Source organism: Canis lupus, chromosome 7 (assembly GCF_048164855.1).
Source record: "Canis lupus baileyi chromosome 7, mCanLup2.hap1, whole genome shotgun sequence".
In the NCBI taxonomy this organism is placed as follows: Eukaryota; Metazoa; Chordata; class Mammalia; order Carnivora; family Canidae; genus Canis; species Canis lupus.
This window is the reverse complement of record NC_132844.1, coordinates 6,638,893-6,658,043: the sequence shown is the minus strand read 5'-3', so window position 1 is coordinate 6,658,043 and position 19,151 is coordinate 6,638,893. Positions and strand designations below refer to the sequence as shown.

Below are 19,151 nucleotides of genomic sequence, written 5' to 3'. Positions count from 1 at the left end.
CCACGTGACAAGTAAGCAGAAGTTGGATGCAGTTTTTCCAGTTCTTTTCCACAGAATTGCTGGTGGGCGTCTAAACCTGGAAACAGAGAAGCTGCAAACCGCATGTTCTAAGGTGTGTCCCAACCATTGGAATCACCCCTGTCCAGAGTATACCAAGAGAATTTTTTCAAATTCTGCGGGAAATAACCCATTAGTGAGATGGCAACCAATTTAGTGAATCACCAGGAGTAAATAAAATGAAATAGAATAGAATAGAACAGAACATCAGGGCGTAACATAGATAGTAAGGGTAAGCTTCAAAGAGACCTTACTGTAGTCATGTATCTGTGTGTCCAAGGTCGTATTATCAATTTATTATATATTTATATTAAACTATATTGTGAATTTATTATTGCTATGTGTAGCCAAAAAGTTGGAAAACCACTTTCCTAGGGGCTGAATGAACTGGCTCTCCTTCAGTCAATAAGGATGGATGAAGAGGGGTAGGTTTACAGTCACAGAGAGGCGATTACCCGAGGATGGATCCCCAGAGTTACAAGCCGCCACCTGAGGATCCTACTTGTTTGACATACAAGCATTTTCTTTTAGTCACCAGTATTTACATGTAGCATATCTCATGGAAGAATCCAGATGTACGACCTCTTGAGAAAAATTGGAAGGTCTGGCAACACTGGGCCCCCATTCCAGGTAGCCCCCACCCCCATTAGCCCAGGGTGTGAGCTGCAGCTCCCTATGTCTCCCCAGCCTGCTTCACTCATATTCTGGCCCCTCTGCTCCCTCGTGATCCCTGACATAGCCAAGGAGGTAGAATCAAGAAGAAAGGAAGAGACAAAGAGGCAATACAGGGCGTGCATGTCACACCATAATGGATGGGATGTGTAATTAGGCAACTTGGTTTACCTTGATGTCCCAATTTGTTTCTTTTCTAACAGTCAATCAGCTATTTATTGAGCCCCTTCTAAGAGCCAGGCACCTCCCTAGGTCCACGGGGCCCTGCCCTCAAGGAGCTTGTGAGGGGAGATAGCAAACAGGAAAACAAAGAAATAAAATAATTTGGGTTCCCTCGAGGGTTATGAAGAAGATAAGCAAGATAATGGGATGGAGAATGTCTGTGGCAGGGGTACTTTGTGTGAGCTCAGGTGACACTGGAATGCGTCCTTGAGGAGTGGACAATGTGCCCGCACTGAGGGGCCACAAGGCCCGAGAGGGGAGGAAGGTCACTCAGGCGGTGCAGGACCCGAAGGCCAGTGTGGCTGCAAGATGGTTCCCCATGGGGACATGGAGGGAGCTCAGGCCACAGCCCAGGAGGGCCAGGCTGGGCAAAATGGCCCAGACTCTATGCGGCTTGCCCTGAAGAGCCAGAGCAGGGCTTCAGCAAGGGACAGACGTCACCTGACTTAAATTTCTCAACAATAGCTGCACATTAGAATCACCTGAGGAGCTTTTCAAACGTTCCAGCCACGGGGACCCAGGCACACCAATTAAATCAGAGAGGATTGGTAATTGCGGGTACAAAGCTCTTGCCAACATGGGAAGGGATGGGATCTGGGATCCCAGGGTGGGGGAGTGAGGTCAGACTAGGTAGGTTCCTAGGTAGGAACGGTGGCATTCCTTATAATCGGGAGACAGGGCTGCTGGAAGGGTGCTGTTTGCTAAGTGTTTCGCTTCTGGGCCTGAAGGCTGCATATGCATTCGTGGTTTAACTCTTGGTAGCTCCCAGGTGAGAGCCCTGCCGCCTCCCGAGCTGCTCACATCCCTGTGCAGGTGCCTGGGCAGCTTCACCCGCCACCCTCCTCTTCCCTGCCTCCCCCTGGCTCGGCGCCTTCCCTCCGGGGCCACCGCAGGGACCACCGCGCTCTGGGAGGTGCCGTCTGCGGCTGTCCTTTCCCGGCACTGAGGCCACCCTGGCTGGTGCCGTTCCTGTATCCACGCTGTTGGCAGGTGCCCGCTGCGCATCCTCCCCGGGTCCGGGTCGGCGCTCAGGAAGCGATGGCAGCGAAAAGTCATCGTCATTTTAAAAGTGCACATTGCCCAATTGCAACACCTTCTGATGCGGCGGCCTTGCTTGGACTCGTTGACCTTTGCGCAGGAGCTCCCCGGGCTTTGTCTCAGAGCCTCTGTTGTGTAGGAAAGGCATCCTTCGCGGGGTGACTCCAAGGCAGCTGTGCTTGGAGACCGAGGGGGCGCCCCTGCCTTTGATCATGAGGTCACTTGTAGCTGACTCTGCCACGGGCAGGCAAGGGGTGTGCTGGCAGGGTTGGGATTCCTGATTTAAGAAAATGAAAGGGGTGGGGGGGATCCCTGGGTGGCTCAGCAGTTTAGCGCCTGCCTTCGGCCCAGGGTGTGATCCTGGAGACCTGGGATCAAGTCCCCCTTGGGCCTCCCTGCATGGAGCCTGCTTCTCCCTCTGCCTGTGTGTCTCTCTCTCTCTCTCTCTCTCTCTCGTTCTCTCTGTGTGTGTGTGTCTCTCTCTTTTTCTCATGAATAAATAAAGTCTTAAAAAAATAAAGGAATAAAAAAATTTTAAAAAAATGAAAGGGGAAGAGACGTGCATGGTCAGCTTCATAGGACTCACGGTGTAATTGCTCTGTTCAAATGGGCTTTTTGGCTGGCGGTTGGCAGTGTTGCTAACACCGCCCCGTTACCCAAGCCCAAACGAGACCACAGGGCAGTCTCCACCTTCTCACCCTCCCTGCCCTCTTTACCTTCACGCAGCCCTCGCCGGGCTCTCTGCGTGGGCTTCCACGCGTCTCCTGGCTCTGCACTTCCCTGTCCCACCGCTGCCCCACTGCTGTTATCAACTGTCGCCTTGTGCCTGGTCTTCTGTCCCCCCACCCCCCGCCTTGCTCCATCCTCAGCTCACTGAGGACCCTCAGAGCAGCTGGAAGAGCCTGGAGAAGCCAAGCTGCCAACCACACATGGCTGTGAGCAGCAGCCTCATCCCTTTATCCCAGTGGACCATGAAAAATGATTATCTTCTGGGTGTGCCATATGGGACAAGGGGGCAGGAAGGAAATAAAAATCGGATTGCATCATCTTCTCACTGAAAACCCTTTGGAGGGCTCCCTGGGCCTGAAGGAGTGTTTGCCAAAGTGAGTTCCAGCTTTCCCTTGGAAGAGGGGTTCAGCACTCGAATCAGTTTGCCTTCCTCCTCTCCCTGTTGGAGAGCCCCAGTGCACGTGGGCACAGTTGAATGTTGTAAAGATGCCTATTTAATTTTAATTCAACCCAGCATTTTATAAATGTACTTGACTGTGGAATCCGTCTTTTGAAGAATGCAGTTTGGGAAATATTGACCTAGCACAGAAGTTGGCAAACTTTCTCTGTAGAGGGCCAGAGAGTAATTATTTTAGGCCAAATCGGCCGTATAGTCTCTGTTCAACGTACTCAACTGTGCCATTGTAGTGGGAAAGCAACATTGACTGATTTATGGCCACCAAAACTTGAATTTCCTGAAACTTTCACATCTTATGAAATAGCGCTCTCCTTTTGAATCCTTCCCAGCCATTGAAAAATGTAAAAACCGTTCTTAGCTTGCAGGCGCGACAAAAACAAGAGGCAGGCTAGACCTGGTGGCTAGGTTGCCAACTCCTGGTCCAGGGGATGAAGTCTCTACACCTCAGCATGCACAGCTCTGTAGCGATCTAGCCCCAGCCTGACATTCCAGGCCCTTCTCTTGACTTTCATTTGCCTTCCGTCCACGGCCTGTGCACCAGCAGTTTGGAACTCCTTGCAGTTCCCCACACCTGTCCTGCTCTTCCAAGCTTCTTGCAGGATCTGCTATATAATTTGCTGGACCCACTATAAACTGAGAATGTGGAGCTCTTTGTTCAAACATTGTTGAGAATTTCAAGATGGTGACAGCAAAGCCTTCAACCAAGTGTAGGGCCCTTCTAAGTGTGGGACCCTGCTTGGGGTACACACGCACAAAACTAGCTCTGACTGCAGACTTTTGTTCCTTTTTCCCAGAACTCCTTTTTGCCTCCTGTTAGTCCTTCAGAATACTTCTCAGTCTCCGCTTGCTTTATAAATCTTTCCCTGACCTGTTCCCAACCCCTCGGGACACTCTTATTTTCTGTACTGCCCTTACCTGGCTCGGACCAGGCTGTACTACATTTCTCTCCTTACACGTCTGTCTCTTTGTCTCCCCCTATTAAGACTGAGCGACTTCAGGAGGAAAAGAAGTTTCCTTTATCTGTAGCCTGAGAACCTAAAACAGGTGCCAAAGCAGTATCTGTGAAATGGAACTGTTCCCGCATGGTAATCCCACTCATTGTAGACTTTGGAATTTTACCCATGATCCATTACAAAATTAACACAGAGTGCTATGGACATTTACCAGGGACACACAGGGTGTTGTTACTCATGCTCAGTTTAATGGTGGACATCCATCAGGATAAGAGTGAGCCCCAGGGCAGCTTCTCCCTGTAGTAATAACTGACAAGCTCATTCCAGTAGATTGTGAAGTTAGATGGGCTGCAGCAACTCCACCTATGAGTATGGATGTGTTTCCCCTCTAGAATAGAAGCTCCCTGGTGGCTGGGACTTCTTGTTCATCACTAGACCGCCAGCGCCTGGCACAGCACCTGACACATAGCAGCGAGTGCCTAATAAATATTCATGGAGTAAATGAATGAAAGAAATGCTAAAATGTAGGCATAGACTAAAAATGCTTTACTTGAAACAAAATATGTGCTTTGTAATTCAGTAGGGAAGATATTTAAGGCAGCGTGGTGCTACAGAGCGAGCCCTGGACCAGAAGTCGGGGTTCTTGGGTTCCCTTAATCATGATGACAATAACCTCTAGGTTTTGAGTAAATCACTTTACTAGGTCATATCATTTCATTCTCACCACACCCCTAAGAGGTGGGGACCACCGAGGAAGGTGAGAGAAAAGTTGAGTGACCTGCCTGAGTCACTCAGCCAGTACTTGACCCTGAGCCTGATGGAATGCAAATCCTACACTCTGCACTGTACAGCCCTGGCTCTCCCTGCGCTTGCTCTGTGAGCCTAGACTGGTCACTCAACGTTTGGATTTTCAGTTTTCTTATCTGAAAAATGAAGTTTAGACTAGCCAATCTTTAAGTTTCCTTTCAGCTTTAAAATTCATTGAGAGCAGGGAGCTTGGTCGGAGTGGACTAGGTGGTTTTGTTGGTTTTTAATGGTTTGTTGAAGTGCAGAAAAGAAAACCTTGAGTTGTTTTGGAGAAGCTTGCAAAAACAATATTTTTCTACATGAACCTCATCCCCACATTCCCATTCAAAAAAATATATTTTATCTGAGACACAAGTGTGGTATCAGCTGCACGGATGAGCTATTCCTAACGTCCACTTGCTGATAAAGAAAGTGTTGTGTTGTAAGCCTAAGAATCTGTACTCATAAACACAATAGATGTTTTCGGTTTAGAGATTGGACTTCTTTTTGCAACTCTCATTATCTTATTCCTCTTTAGAAAGCCTTGTAAGCCAATGCCCTCAGCTTCCTACTAGCCAGCAGTGGTATATAAGGCCTCCACGATCTGGGTGCTGCCCCTCTGATCAGCTCTCTTCCTCTCCTCCCTCACATACTCCACTCCTCTTGTACCTGAAGCATGCCAGGCACACTCCTGCCTTAAGACCTCAGTAGCTGTTATTCCCTCTGCAGGAAATTCTGTCTCTGGTCAACCCGTGGCTAGATGTCTCACCCCTATTAAAGGCTTGCCCTACTATGTCTACCCTGTTCAAAACTGCTGCCGGTCCCCATCCCCAATCCTCTTTGATTTTCTCCATTTTTCTATTTTTGCTTTTTTTTCTGTAGCACTCATTATCTTATGTCATGTACCTCGTTTATTACAGAACATTATTTATTACCTATTTATACCTATTAGGACATAAGTCCTATAAAGTCAGGGTTCTTTGTTTCATTACTAATATAGCCCAAGTGTCTAGACCAGTGCCTGACATCAGGGAGGCACTCAGTATTTTTTTTTTTTTTTAGATATTTTATTTATTTATTTTAGAGAGAGAGGGAGAGAGAGAATCCCAAGCAGGCTCCATGCCTAGTGCAGAGCCCAATGTGGGGCTCAAACCCACAACCCTGAGATCATGACTTGAGCTGAAATCAAGAGTCAGACACTTAATCAACTGAGCCACCCAGGTGTCCCAGCACTCAGTATTTTTTTAAAAAGAAATTATTAAGATAATCAAATTCAGGAAAAGGAGTCCTCATTCTGGGATGCAGAAGTGTTTATATGGACCAAGTTATTCATAAAACCTACATTTGAGTATTTGTCCTCTGGTAGACTCTGAGAGAGTAGAGAGTAGATTCATTTTTGATGAATTGATGCTGCCAAGCCTGAAATAGTGGTGAGGTCTTACAGATTTTGTCCACACAATTCTTGAAAGACTTGATTGTAAGTAATATAAAATTTTTAAATTGTATAAATTCTTAGATAGAAAAAAAAAAAACACCTGGAAATAGAGATTCCTAAAATCAGAACTGCCTTGACAAAACATTTCCTTGATTGTTACAGCAAAGAAGACAGTGGAATCCAAAGAAACAGTTGTGATGGGGGACCCCATGGTGAAAATAAATGGGATTCATTTAACAGAATCCGATGCCGTTGGCCACTTAAAGAGTCACCCACTTCAGCTAACTTATGATGGAAGCTTCAGTGAAATCAAGGAGCAAGAAACGTTCAAAGGGACAACATCCTTGCCATCTCATCTCAGAAGTGGAGGGTCAGTATTCTGATTTAGTTTTCTGGTTAGGATAACTGTGTCGTATACTAGTTTGTTTCCTAATCTTACATAGATGGTTGATTTGCATGTTCCCTTTCCATGAATAGAAAAGGTTTTTTTTTTTCTTATGGCAAAATAGAGTTGGTTTTACATCATTCCCTGTTTAATCCTCAGGAAAACATTTATTCATACCTGCCAAATGCTGCGCTGACAAGGCTGTCAGAATAGCAAAGCCTAACTTTGCTTTAGTTGGGCTGTTTCAGCCAGCCCTCCAGTGATGAGTGATCGTGCTGTTGTGTGCTATTTAGGATTCTTGCCTGGCTGGAAATCTCTCGTTCCCTCCCTTTGGATTGGTTTACTGTTGTTAATTCCACCAAAGAGTGGACACTTATTTTATTCCCCAGTGGAAACTTGTATTTAAATATTTATTTTGCAAACAGGTAAATAGACAAAAGTAGTAGAATCCTGTAGATTTCTGTTGTCTGTGATATCTCTCTGCTAATCCCTCATAAAATGAATTATTGAGAATTACTTTATTTCATACCATGTTCCTATAGGACTGTCTAGGGCTTCCCCTAGAAAATTGAGGAGCAATTTTCTTACCATCTTAAGATTTATGGAGAAATGTGAATTCTCACCCTGGTGTTTTCCTAGCAAAAGCTGGAATAACTGGGGCCTGGGGTGGGGGAGATGGAGCGGGGAGAGCAGCCTCTGTTCTCCACCCCCTGCCAGTAACGATGCTGAGATAGGCAGAAGGTCTTGGACTGGACTGGGTCATTCAGTTAAAAATATTTTTCTATGACTTTCCATTGGGCCATTGTGGACAACCGCCCGGTTCAAATTTGCTTAACAAGATTAAATTCCATGGGCCTTTTTAAGACCGAGTACTTGTTGCCCTCACTTTAGATTTTGGGTCTGACTTTGGCTCGTACACATGCAGCATGTTTAAAGCTTTTCCCGGAACCGGCTGCTTGGCAGCTGGTTAGTTTAGCTGAACTGACCTTGTCTGCTGACACAGCCTGAAGAGTGTCGCACACACGGAGTTTATACGAGGCAACCTAGTAATCCTTGTAACGTTGCTTTGCGTTCAGTACATTTTTTAAATTAAAGGGGAAAAAAAAATCGAATGTCTCCTTAAGTGGAAGAGAATGACTTCAAATTGGGACTTTGGGAGCTGAGCACAAAACATCAAACTGGCCATTGCAACCAATCTTTTCCAGTCGGTGAATAAGAATAGGCTGCAGACCTCAGAGTTTAAACATAAAAGACTGCAGGAGAGCTTGTGTTTCTTTAGCACTGAAGTGAAAAGGAAACATTTATCTTGCTGCACCCATCCTTACAGTAATTAAAGTTGACTAGGAAAAACCAGACAAGAGCTGTTTTATTTTTATTTTTTTTTTATTTTTTTGCGAACCTTCAGATGTTGCAGAATAATCTGGCAAGCCAGAGTTCATTATGTCTTCCTCAGTCTGGGACAGCAAAGGCATTTTCAGTTGCATATTTTATCCCACAAACAGCAAAGGAGAAATCAATTAGGGACTAGAAGCGCTTCTTCCTGACTGTCCCAAATTATGAGGCATTGGCAGTGCTAATTGTTTTCCTTTTGTTTGGTGAGGACGGCCTTTGCGTCCTGTAATGACTGTGCCTGAGTCGGGTTTGCAGTGCACCCTGGCGAGTTTAACTTCCCATAACATTTCTGCTTTATGAATCTTTACCTCCCTTAATCATAGGATGGGGTTTTGTTGAAATGGTGCCAAAAAAACAGTTTATACAGTAGGATTAAAACAAACCAGAAAATGGAAACTATTAGCAATTCTTTCATTAATTACGTTTGTGAATCAATCTGGGACACTTGATAATTGTTTCTCGTAAACATTTAAGTGAAGAATTCCAAGAAATGATCTTTGCTATGCAGTGCAGTATTCCCAGTTTTGATGCTAAAGCCTTACTCAATTAACATTTTTCCATCTTTAAGCCCTAATGTGGTAAATGAAGACTCTTGTCAGTGAACCCGGCTGGCAGAAGAAGGGAGGGGAGGGAATGCAAAACTAGAAAAGGAGGAGGCCTGGGAGGACACTGGCTCCAGAAGGAGCCCAAGCAGGTCTCCTAAAGGGGACAGAGGAAATGAGGACGTGCCTCCCACGCAGGGTCCTCACCCACTCGCTTAATGCGGGGGAGTCTGGCACCTTTAGGCTGCATGCCTCCAGGCTGGGGGGAGAAGGGACCAGTTTGTTCCAGTGAAATCGTACACCCTTCGTTTAGAGTATGGATAACTCAGACCTGGGATGGAATGGAGTGTCACTTTATGCTGGTCGTGATGGAAATAGGATTTGCTCAGCAAGGCATCATCATAAACAAGATCTTGGGGGACTATTTAACTTTACAAAAGAGAGCATCCTCTTGAGCACTTATCCAGCTATCATCTTCAAACAGTGTTGCAATTCTGACAGTCTCTGCGTGTCCAGCCAAGGAAGGGCCCATTTACGGTTTGGCAGGCCTGCCCCATAGCGGCACTCCATTTTCTCTTACTTTCTGTTGCCACGTGGATTGAAAATAAGAAAGCTTCCGTTAAAATACATATGTATGTATACCTCTATCCATCTATCCATTCATCTATCCAGTGGTTCAATCAGATGGACCCTTTCATACATCTGCTTAAAAACCTTTAAAGGCTCTCTATGTAAATCCTTGAATTTAGGTTCGGTTCTCTCTCAGCCATTTGACTTATCTGTATGGTCTTTGACAAGTCTCTTACCACGCTCAGGGGTGACCGTTTTCTAATCTGTAAAATGGAAATAACTGTGTTCCTTCACTCCCATCTCCTCCCAGCCTTTACTGTGGGCTGTGGAATGATTAATAAGGTTTGAAAGCCTTGTTTGTAAACTGTCAAGTGCCAATAGTACTATTTTTGGAATCAAAAAGAAGAAAAGAGGGCTCTTGGTTAAAGAGGGTAAGGAAAAGCATTCTACAGAAACTAAACAAAAGCAGCAAAGAATGAAAAACACCAAAATAAATGCCATCAATGAAGCAGAAAACTGGTTCCGACCTGAAACTACAAAACATGGAGCAAACTTTGCACGCTGCAGTGTGGGCTTGATTTTTTTTTTTTTTTTTTTTTTTTTTTTGATCAACCTAGCATACTTGCCTTGCCTTTGGAGAGCAAGGTGTCTTGTATCATGCTCGGTCTATATTTAGAAAAGGGCTGACCCTCTTCTCCCTGCCTTACCTTCCCAAGGGTCCAGGGGGGATGATGTGGCCCCGGCCTGGCTTTCAAAGTTCATCTGTCCATCAGCCACAGCAGTTAGTTCAGACATGGGCACATGATCCAAAACAGACCAGCTGAGTTCCTCCATGGGCCTTTTGCCAAAGCCTTTGGGGAAAGTGCTCTTTCAAGTTCATAAGCTATAAAGATGATGTGGTCTTAGAGCCAACAGCAGCCATTTCATAGCCTTCTGGAGGGTGACTCTGAGTGGGGACGTGACATATAAACAGAGCTAAGGAAATGGAGACAGTGACAGTGTATCAAGGATGATACATACATACCCCTAGATCCAGGGTACCTGATACCACCAGATCCACATTGTAGACCGCTCTGTCTTATGAACCAATATGTTCCTTTTTCTTTCTTTCTTTCTTTCTTTCTTTCTTTCTTTCTTTCTTTCTTTCTTTCTTTCTTTCTTTCTTTCTTTTCTTCTCCCTCTTCTTTCCTTTCTTTTCTTTCCTCTATTTATTTGTTTTGACAGGGACAGCTTGTAGTACTTCAGGTTAGGTTTTTGTCTCTTGGAATAGTGCAGCCAGGAGTCCAGTTAACCTGCCAGATTCTACAAAGTATTGATGAAAACAAGGGGTAATTTGAGAGCAGATACTGACTTCCTCAGACCTAGACCAAGAAACAGATTTCACTAAGAGTGAGTGTCTCAGTTCAGAAGGTAATACATCCAATAGTCTTTAATTAAAGAAATGAGACTTAAAGAGTGGGCCAGCCCCAGAAAAAGTAGAGATGCCCCTGCAAGGACCTTGGTGAAAGGACAGGGGGATGGGACTGAGGGCGATGCGATCCTCATTTCCTGTGGGCCAGCTGGTATGCATGCACACGTATGTGGTAGTGGTAGGGGAGGTTTGCTAGGTTAGAACTCAAGGAGCCTATCTCAGCCTATTTCTGTGAGTGACAGCAACTTGCCACACACAGACCAAGCAGATACATGCTTTAGGTCAAAAAATAACAGACCTGGTGAATGGATGTTCAAGAATGCTGACTCAAGTTGGAGCTACAGAACACCCTGATTCTCTCCTTCTGTGGATCCTATGAATTCTTCAGCAAATAAATGGCTCTGTTTAAAGATAAATAAATACAAGGATAAGAGTTAACATAGAACTCAAGTGCAGATATGTGAAAAACAGAACAAAAGACAGATGAAGAAAATGGATCACAAAAGGCATTGCCCTCTAAACACAAGAGCTAAAACCATTTTCCATAGTGTCAAAATTAAAAAAAAAAAAAAAAAGGAAAGAAAGATGAGCTCTTTGGGTTCTAAGAATTCAAATTAGAAATTCTAAGCCCACTTTAAGAGATGAAAAATATATTTGCAATTCTCAAGAAGTGAAAGAAAAATGTATAAACACAGAAAGGAAAGTCGTATTAGAAGTAAAATGAGGGACGCCTGGGGGCTCTGTGGTTGAGCATCTGCCTTGGGCTCAGGTCATGACCCTGAGGTCCTGGGATCAAGTCCCACACTGGGCTTCCAACAGGGAGCCTGCTTCTCCCTCTGCCTGTGTCTCTGCCTCTCTCTCTGTGTCTCTCATGGATGGATGGATAAATTAAATAAATAAATAAACAAATAAATAAACAAACAGTTGAAAATGCAATGGTGTACAGGCTAGAAGCAATCATACAAAAAGAAAGAAGTAGAAGATATGAAAATGATTAGAGCAATTAAGATAGATACAAGAGGCATGGCACTTGTATTCCTGAAGGAGTCTTCCTCCTCCTTCCCCCATCCCTCCCTAGTACTAGCGTACCTTCTTTTAAATCTTTTTAAAATTAAAATTCAATTAATCAACATGTATATTATTGGTTTCAGAAGTAGAGGGCAATGATTCATTCGTCAGTCTTTTATAACACCCAGTGCTCATTACATCACGTGCCCTCCTGAGTGCCTGTCACTCAATCACTCCATCCGTCCACCCCCCCCTCCCCTCCAGCAACCCTCAGTTTGTTTCCTATGATTAAGAGTCTCTTATGGTTGGTTGCCCTCTCTGATTTCATCTTGTTTTATTTTTTCCTCTCTTCCCCTATGATCCTCTGTTTTGTTTCTTCAATATGAGTGAGATCATATGGTAATTGCCTTTCTCTGATTGACTTATTTTGCTTAGCGTAATATCCTCTAGTTCCATCCACCTTGTAGCAAATGGCAAGATTTCGGGTTTTTTGATGGCTGAGTAGTAGTCCATTGTGTGTGTGTGTGTGTGTGTGTGTGTATGTGTATAAATATACCATATCTTCTTTATCCATTCATTTGTAGATGGGACATCTGGGCTCTTTCCACAGTTTGACTATCGTGGACATCACTGCTAGAAACATTGGGGTACAGGTGCCTCTTCAGATCACTACATTTGTATCTTTGAAGTAAATACCCAGCAGTGCAATTGCTGGATTGTAGTAGCTCTATTTTCCATTTTTTGAGAAATTTCCATACTGTTTTCCAGAGCGACTGCACCAGCTTGCATTCCTACCAACAGTTTAAGAGGGTTCCCCTTTTTCCACATCCTTGCCAACATCAATCGTTTCCTGACTTGCTAATTTTAGCCGTTCTGACTGGCATGAGGTGATATCTCATTGTGGTTTTGATTTGCATTTCCCTGATGCCCAGTGATATTGAGCATTTTTTTCATGTGTCTATTAGCCATTTGTATATCTTCTTTGGAGAAATGTCTGTTCATGTCTTCTGCCCATTTCTTGATTAGATTACTTGTACTTTGTGTGTTGAGTTTGATAAGTTCATTATAGATTTTGGATACTAGCCCTTTATCTGATAAGACATTTGCAAATATCTTCTCCCATTCCGTAGGTTGTCTTTTGGTTTTGTCGGCTGTTTCCTTTGCTGTGCAAAAGCTTTTTATCTTGATGAAGTCCCAGTAGTTCACTTTTGCCTTTGTTTCCTTTGCCTTTGGAGACGTGTCTAGTAAGAAGTTGCTGTGGCCCGGGTCACAAAGGTTGCTGCCTGGGTTCGCCTCTAAGATTTTGATGGATTGCTGTCTCATATTTAGGTCTTTCATCCATTTTGAGTCAATTTTGTATATGGTGTGAGGAAATGGTCCATCTTCTGCATGTGGCTGTCAAATGTTCCCAACACCATTTGTTGAAGAGACTGTCTTTTTCCATTAGATATTCTTTCCTGCTTTGTTGAAGATTAGTTGCCCATAAAGTTGAGGGTCCATTTCTGGGTTCTCTATTCTGTTCCATTGATCTGTGTGTCTGTTTTTGTGCCAAGTACTAGCTTACTTTCAACAACCAAGTGCCATATACTCTTCCAAGTGATTTACATATATTAACTCATTTGATATTCACAAGAACCAACAGAATGGAAGAGGCAACTTTCTGAAATAAAAATTTGAATCTGAAGCTCAATGGACACAGCATGTCCCAACAATTTTTTTAAAGATTTTATTTATTTGTTTGTTTATTTATTTATTCATTCATTCATTCATTCATTCATTCATTCATGAGAGACACAGAAACAGAGGCAGAGACACAGGCAGAGGGAGAAGCAGGCTCCCTGAGGGGAGCCCAATGCAAGACTCAATCCCAGGACCCTGGGATCACGACCTGAGCCAAAGGCAGATATTCAACCACTGAAGAACCCAGGTGCCCCCCACCAACGAAATTTTATATGGAATACTACACACTAAGATACTTCCAATAGTGTTCAGCACTAGAACACTACCCAGAGCATAGTACTAATTGACAATTAGTAATTGTCAATTGAGTGAATAAATGGAAGAAGGTATCCTATGGCCATCCAGGCTAAATAAGGAAGTCCCATAAAAGGAGAAAAAGGCCGACTGCCTCTGGCTTTAGTAGAGCACCTCACAGTGTCAGAAGACAGTAGAGTAGTATCTATGCAGTCCTAAGTATGAGAAGGATAACACAAGATTATCCTTGTGTTATCCTTGTGTAACACAGCCAACTTGTTCTTTAATAAAAAGGCAACAGATGGATATTCCAAATGTGAATGAACTTGGGGACTATAGCACACATGCACTTTCTAGAAAACTCTTTTTTTATTACATATGTATGTATTTGTTTATTTGTGAGAGAGAGACAGACAGAACAGGGGGAAGAGCAGAGGGGAAGGGAGAGGTTGGGGGAAAGAATCCCAAGCAGACATTGTGCTGAACGCAGAGCCTGAGGCATGACTCAATCCCAGGATCCTGAGATCATGACCGGAGCCGAAACCAAGAGTCAGATGCTTAAGCGACTGAGCCACCCAGGCGCCCCTAGAAAACTCTTTTGACATCAAAATGATGAGTCAGAATTCAGAAATGAGGAGGCTATGATAAAGCCATTCATGGTGAGTATCGGCTTTGTTTTCATAGTGAATTAAAACCCTGAAAATGATGGTTATGGAACAGAAGACTTAATGATGTAATAGTAACATAAATAACTAAAACTGGTACTTGGGAGGAAGTGTGAGTGCCAATTATTTCACTTCATAAGAGGGAATAGATTTGTCAGTAGCTACAGACTGAAATTGAAATATGAATTTAAAAAAGAATATTTCAGCATCCTAATGTTTTTCATTATTTTTTTTCTTAACTTCAGAGAGATCTTTTAGAAACTAATATCTCTTGGGAAGACCCATTCATCTGAAGTTCTACAATTCCTTCAGTTTCATCTCAATTTCTGTTTCTCTGTTAAATTCAAGTAAAATTTATACCTAATACTTTAAAATTATAATGACATGTATGGTATGATCCTATTTATATGTATCCTTTACCTGCCCTCCCTCCAAATCACTCTTCTGTTCTTTCCTTTCTCTTTTCATCTGAATATGTGCAAAATATGTCTGGAATTATGTTTACCATATATCAATATTTATTTCTGGGTGGTGGGGTCCTGGATGATTTTTTAAGATCTTCTTTGTACCTTCTTATATTGCCTGGCCTTAAAGATTAATAAATATGTCATTTTTTCAAAAATAATGAAGTCATCATTATTTTAAGAAATTAAGGGTAATGTGGCTGCGTAACCGTTTCCATTCGGAAAAGACAAGCACCGGCCAGAATGGTTTTGCAGAGTCCTACCTTATTCAACCATTTCCATTTAATAAGCATTTCTTGGTAAGCAAAGCCCTATGCTGAGGGGTCGGGAGGTGGGAGACAGACAAATGGATCCTGCCCATGAGGTGCTTACACCACAGCAGTCTTGCCACTCAGGTTTGGTCTCTGGAAGAGCTGTGTCAACATCACCTGGGAGCTTGCTGCAAATGCAGGATCTCAGGCCCATACTGGATTTGAATCTGCATTTTACATATTTTTATAAGATAGCCTGTGATTTGAATGCACACTTAAGTTTGGGAAGCACTATTCAGTGATTAGTTCTGACGCTGGGGAATGAAAGCAGAGCTGAAAGTGCTAAAAGCACACGCCCTGGGAGTTCAGATATGAGAGCACCTCATTCTGACCTCAAGATCAGGAAAGGTTTCTTGGGGTACCCGTGGGCTTGGGATGCCTCTTGAGGCTGGTTTTCAGTCGGGGTGGAACATTGTGTTCTTTGCTAAAGGAGTAGCAGAGGCGGAGGGGTATTTGACCTGGTGGCAGCCGGTTGGAAAAAAGGCAGATGGCCTAGTGCAGCAGGAGCGTAGGTCCTGAGGCTGTGGACTGCAGGGAACCACCGAGAAGTTTTCAGCTGAAGACAGGCAGCAGAGTGAGGGGCAGGGAGAGGGGAGAGCCTGAAAAGGAGGAGACCATGGGGAAGCCGTGGTGGTAGCGGCTCTGGTGGAAGATGGCCATATGTTAGCACCCCATTAGGAGGGTAGGCGGAAAGCAGAGAAAGGAGCTGCGTAGAGCCAGCCCCCCACCCCATGCTAGGCCAGAGGGCATTCACAGCTACTCTCCCCAATGAGGAAGGAAGTCCTCGTAGCTGCAGCAGTGGGAAGTGACAGGGCCTTTCACCTGATGTGCCTGGACGTTGTGGAGCTCTAAAGGTTACGGAAAGCATGGACCTGTGGGCTTGTACACAAGCTAAAGGGACTTTGAGCTTAACTAAGTTACTAAGTTGAGCTAACGTGGATAGCTACAAAGCCATGTCTCATCAAGTTTATACAAGAGCTTGAATAATAACCACTTAGTGATAGCTGAAAAAGATGCTGAGATTATATGTATAATTTTTAAATATGCATTTTTTTTTAATCATGAGCCACAACCCAATGCCATAGATACCTCGGAGGACTTAAAATTTTGATCTTATGACCATTTCTTTAAAATCATGTTCTTTCATTTCATTGTGCTTTTATGTAACCGTTTAAGTACAGAGTTCTATTTTTAACATTCGTTATTAAGACCGAATGCTAATATTATTAATGCTATTATGTCTGAAAACTATATAACTGGTGCTTAGGGCAATGAAGATGTGATTAGGGGACCTCACCCCTGCCACTCCTTGGTGTTGGCCTTCTCAATTGCAGTCAGAGAATCTAAGAGACTACGAGGCAGGGGTAAGCAAACTAAGACCCATGGGCCAAACCCAGCCTATGACCTGTTTTTATAAATAAAGTTTTATTGGAACACAGCCACACTCGTTCATTCACCTCTTGCCTGTGGTTGTTACATACTACAGCAGCGGAGTTGAGTAGCTGTAGAGACTGTATGGCTGCAAAGCCTACAATATTTACTTCCTGACATGAATCTATACAGCTTGAATCTAATTCTAAAACTGAAGTGTCTTTTTTTCGCTTGGGGCATGGGAAAGTTTAGCTCAAAATTTGCTAAATTTTCTTTTTATCATATGCTTATGATAATCAGCACATTTAAAATTTAAATATGCCTTAAAATTTTAAATATACCTTTAAGATTTCCTTTCCCATTTTCTCACATGTAATTTTTTTTTCCACTTGGAAATAAATGTATTGCTTTCTTTCACCTTCATTCGAAATCCTTCTTAATGTCTTTATAGTTACTGCTTTAAAGCGGGAGTCAACAAACTATAGCCCAGGAGCCAAATCTGGCCAGCCACCTGTTTTGTTTCATTTTGTTTTACATCCTTTGTGCCAAGAATGGCTCATACATTTTTTAGTCATTACATTTAAATGGTTACAGAAATACCTACATCTATTTTGCCACTTGGCATGCAAAGTGTAAAATAGATATTATCTGGCTCTTTAAGAAAAAGTTTGCTGACCTCTGACCTAATCATAATAATTAGAAAAACTGTTTAAATAATAGCAAAATCTGAGGTTTAGACCATTTTTAAAGAAATACACTTTATTTCTTCAGTGTATATATGGTCCAGAAGTAGATGCTGCCAATGTGACTGATGGGTGGACGGACACTCGTAACTCAGTCTGTATATAGCATTGCCTTGGCTAGAGAGCTTGGTTCTGGTTATTCAGTGAAAGAAATGTAGGGCTCCTGTCAGTGGCTGGGAAAAGAAGACCTTGCTTTTGCTCTGAAACGTGTTGGCAATAGATCAGGAGCCTGGGAATGTCATAGCCATCTTGCCGTCTTCAGTATTCCAACCTGATTACAAATGGAACCGAAGAAACAGCAGACCTGAGAGAGCTGCAGAAAGGAGACAACGCCCTGATCACACCACACCTAAAACCCACCCAAGTGTTCGACTTCCAGGTTATATGAGCCAACACATTGCATTTACTGATTATGTCTGCTAGAATTAGGGTTTTTTGTTGTCATTATTTGTAGATGAAGATACCCTAATTAAGTGGTGTTTTTCTGCCTCTAAAAAGAAGTTCACAAAAGAGTTTGAAAGAATACCTTCTGGAATTATTTTATTGCTGGACATCAAAGATTGTTGCACAAAAATTAATTGTGGTCTTTGACAACACGAAAAAGGAAGCTGGTAAGAAGAGCAATTCTACTGGATGACTGAATCAAGATTTAGACACATCTGATAGATGTTGCCAAAAACAACACTGAAATTTGGCGAGTCCACCGTGGATGGGGGCAATCTGCCTTAGCTGCATATGTAAGAAAAAACAAGAATTGACCAACACTGTGATGTAAGCACCAAAACCACTAATGCAGTTTTAGGCTGCAGTATTTAGAATCCCTTTCCATTGTTCCTCAGGCTGTACGTTTAGCTCAGGGCTGGGTTCCAGACTTTAAAAGGGATCCAGACAAAGTGACACTCTCACAGAGTGACTGAATAGGCTGGCAAGGAGACTTGAAACCATGTCCTACAAGGTGGAGTTAAGGGGACTGGAGGGAGAAGTCTGTCGGTGACATCAGTGACGGCAGCCGCAGTGAGAGGAAACACTTAGCAAGTACTCACCAGGCACCTGGAATTCTGCTAGCAATCCTGCATTTTATCATTTGACCCTCCCGACAGCTTTATATAGAGGGTTGCTACTATTTACCACCCCTCTTCTGTCGATAAGGAAACCAAAACTTAGATGAACAACAGACCCGAAGCCACACGGCTAGTAAGTGTGATGACAATTATCTGATAACCTAGCTAATAAAACCATGGAATCTAAACCATTAGGAGAGGATGTTCAGTGGTGAACACCACGTTTTTAAATATGTGAAGAACTGTTGGGAGGAAGAAGGATAAAGATTTGTTTTATATGGCCTCGATTAGTGAGTTGAACCAAGAAGGTTCTTGGGGTAGAAGTGACAGGAGAACAGATTTCCATTAACCATAAGGCTGTCTGTTCTCTTCTTTGGCAGATTTTCTGTTCTTTTTTCTTTCTAAAGTTTTTATTTATTGATTTGAGAGAGAGAGAGCATGAACAGGGGGTGTGGAGCAGAGGGAGAAGAAGAAGCCGGCTCCCCGCTGAGCAGGGACCCAGGGCTCCGGCTCCACTGGGATCATGAGCTGAGCAGAAGGCAGCCGCTTAACCGACTGAGCTACCAGGTGTCCCAGGATTTTCTTTTCTTGATGCGTCTCTCTCCACCCCACTCTGATTGTGGGACTTCAACTGTCTCGTTCCCCAGAAACCCTGTTAGGCTTGCCCTGGTCAGACAGGATGGTTCTTCTTCCTCAGTGTTCATCTTTGACCTGTGTCTCATGCTTGCCTTCTCAGCATGCTTGGGCTGCATGAGAACCTATTTTATTTTTCTTCTTCCTTTGGACTCCTTTTCCCCTTTCTGTCCTTTACATGAGTATCTGAAAAGGCTTTGTCCTGAGAGTCTCGTCTTTCGAGCCACAAGCCTGATGACTCTAGTCCCTGTAGTACCACTTGGATCTTTAAC

At 43.4% G+C, this 19,151-nt stretch overlaps 1 protein-coding gene and 1 long non-coding RNA gene across 7 annotated transcripts in view; both read left to right on the top strand.

Moving 5' to 3' along the window:
- Positions 1-19,151, top strand: part of ARMC2 (armadillo repeat containing 2) — a 104,385-nt gene that overhangs the window by 17,874 nt on the left and 67,360 nt on the right. For all 6 annotated transcript variants that reach the window (XR_012033735.1, XM_072831850.1, XM_072831849.1 and 3 more), the window contains one exon: positions 6,512-6,719. Coding sequence is in view for 5 of the 6 variants with exons in the window: in XM_072831850.1 (XP_072687951.1) it covers positions 6,512-6,719 (208 nt within the window). In the remaining variant the exon portion in view is untranslated. The remainder of the gene's footprint in view (positions 1-6,511; positions 6,720-19,151) is intronic.
- On the top strand, positions 13,449-14,918 carry LOC140636539 (uncharacterized). The gene is made up of 2 exons (XR_012033742.1): positions 13,449-14,290; positions 14,542-14,918. It is a non-coding gene; the product is annotated as an uncharacterized lncRNA (long non-coding RNA).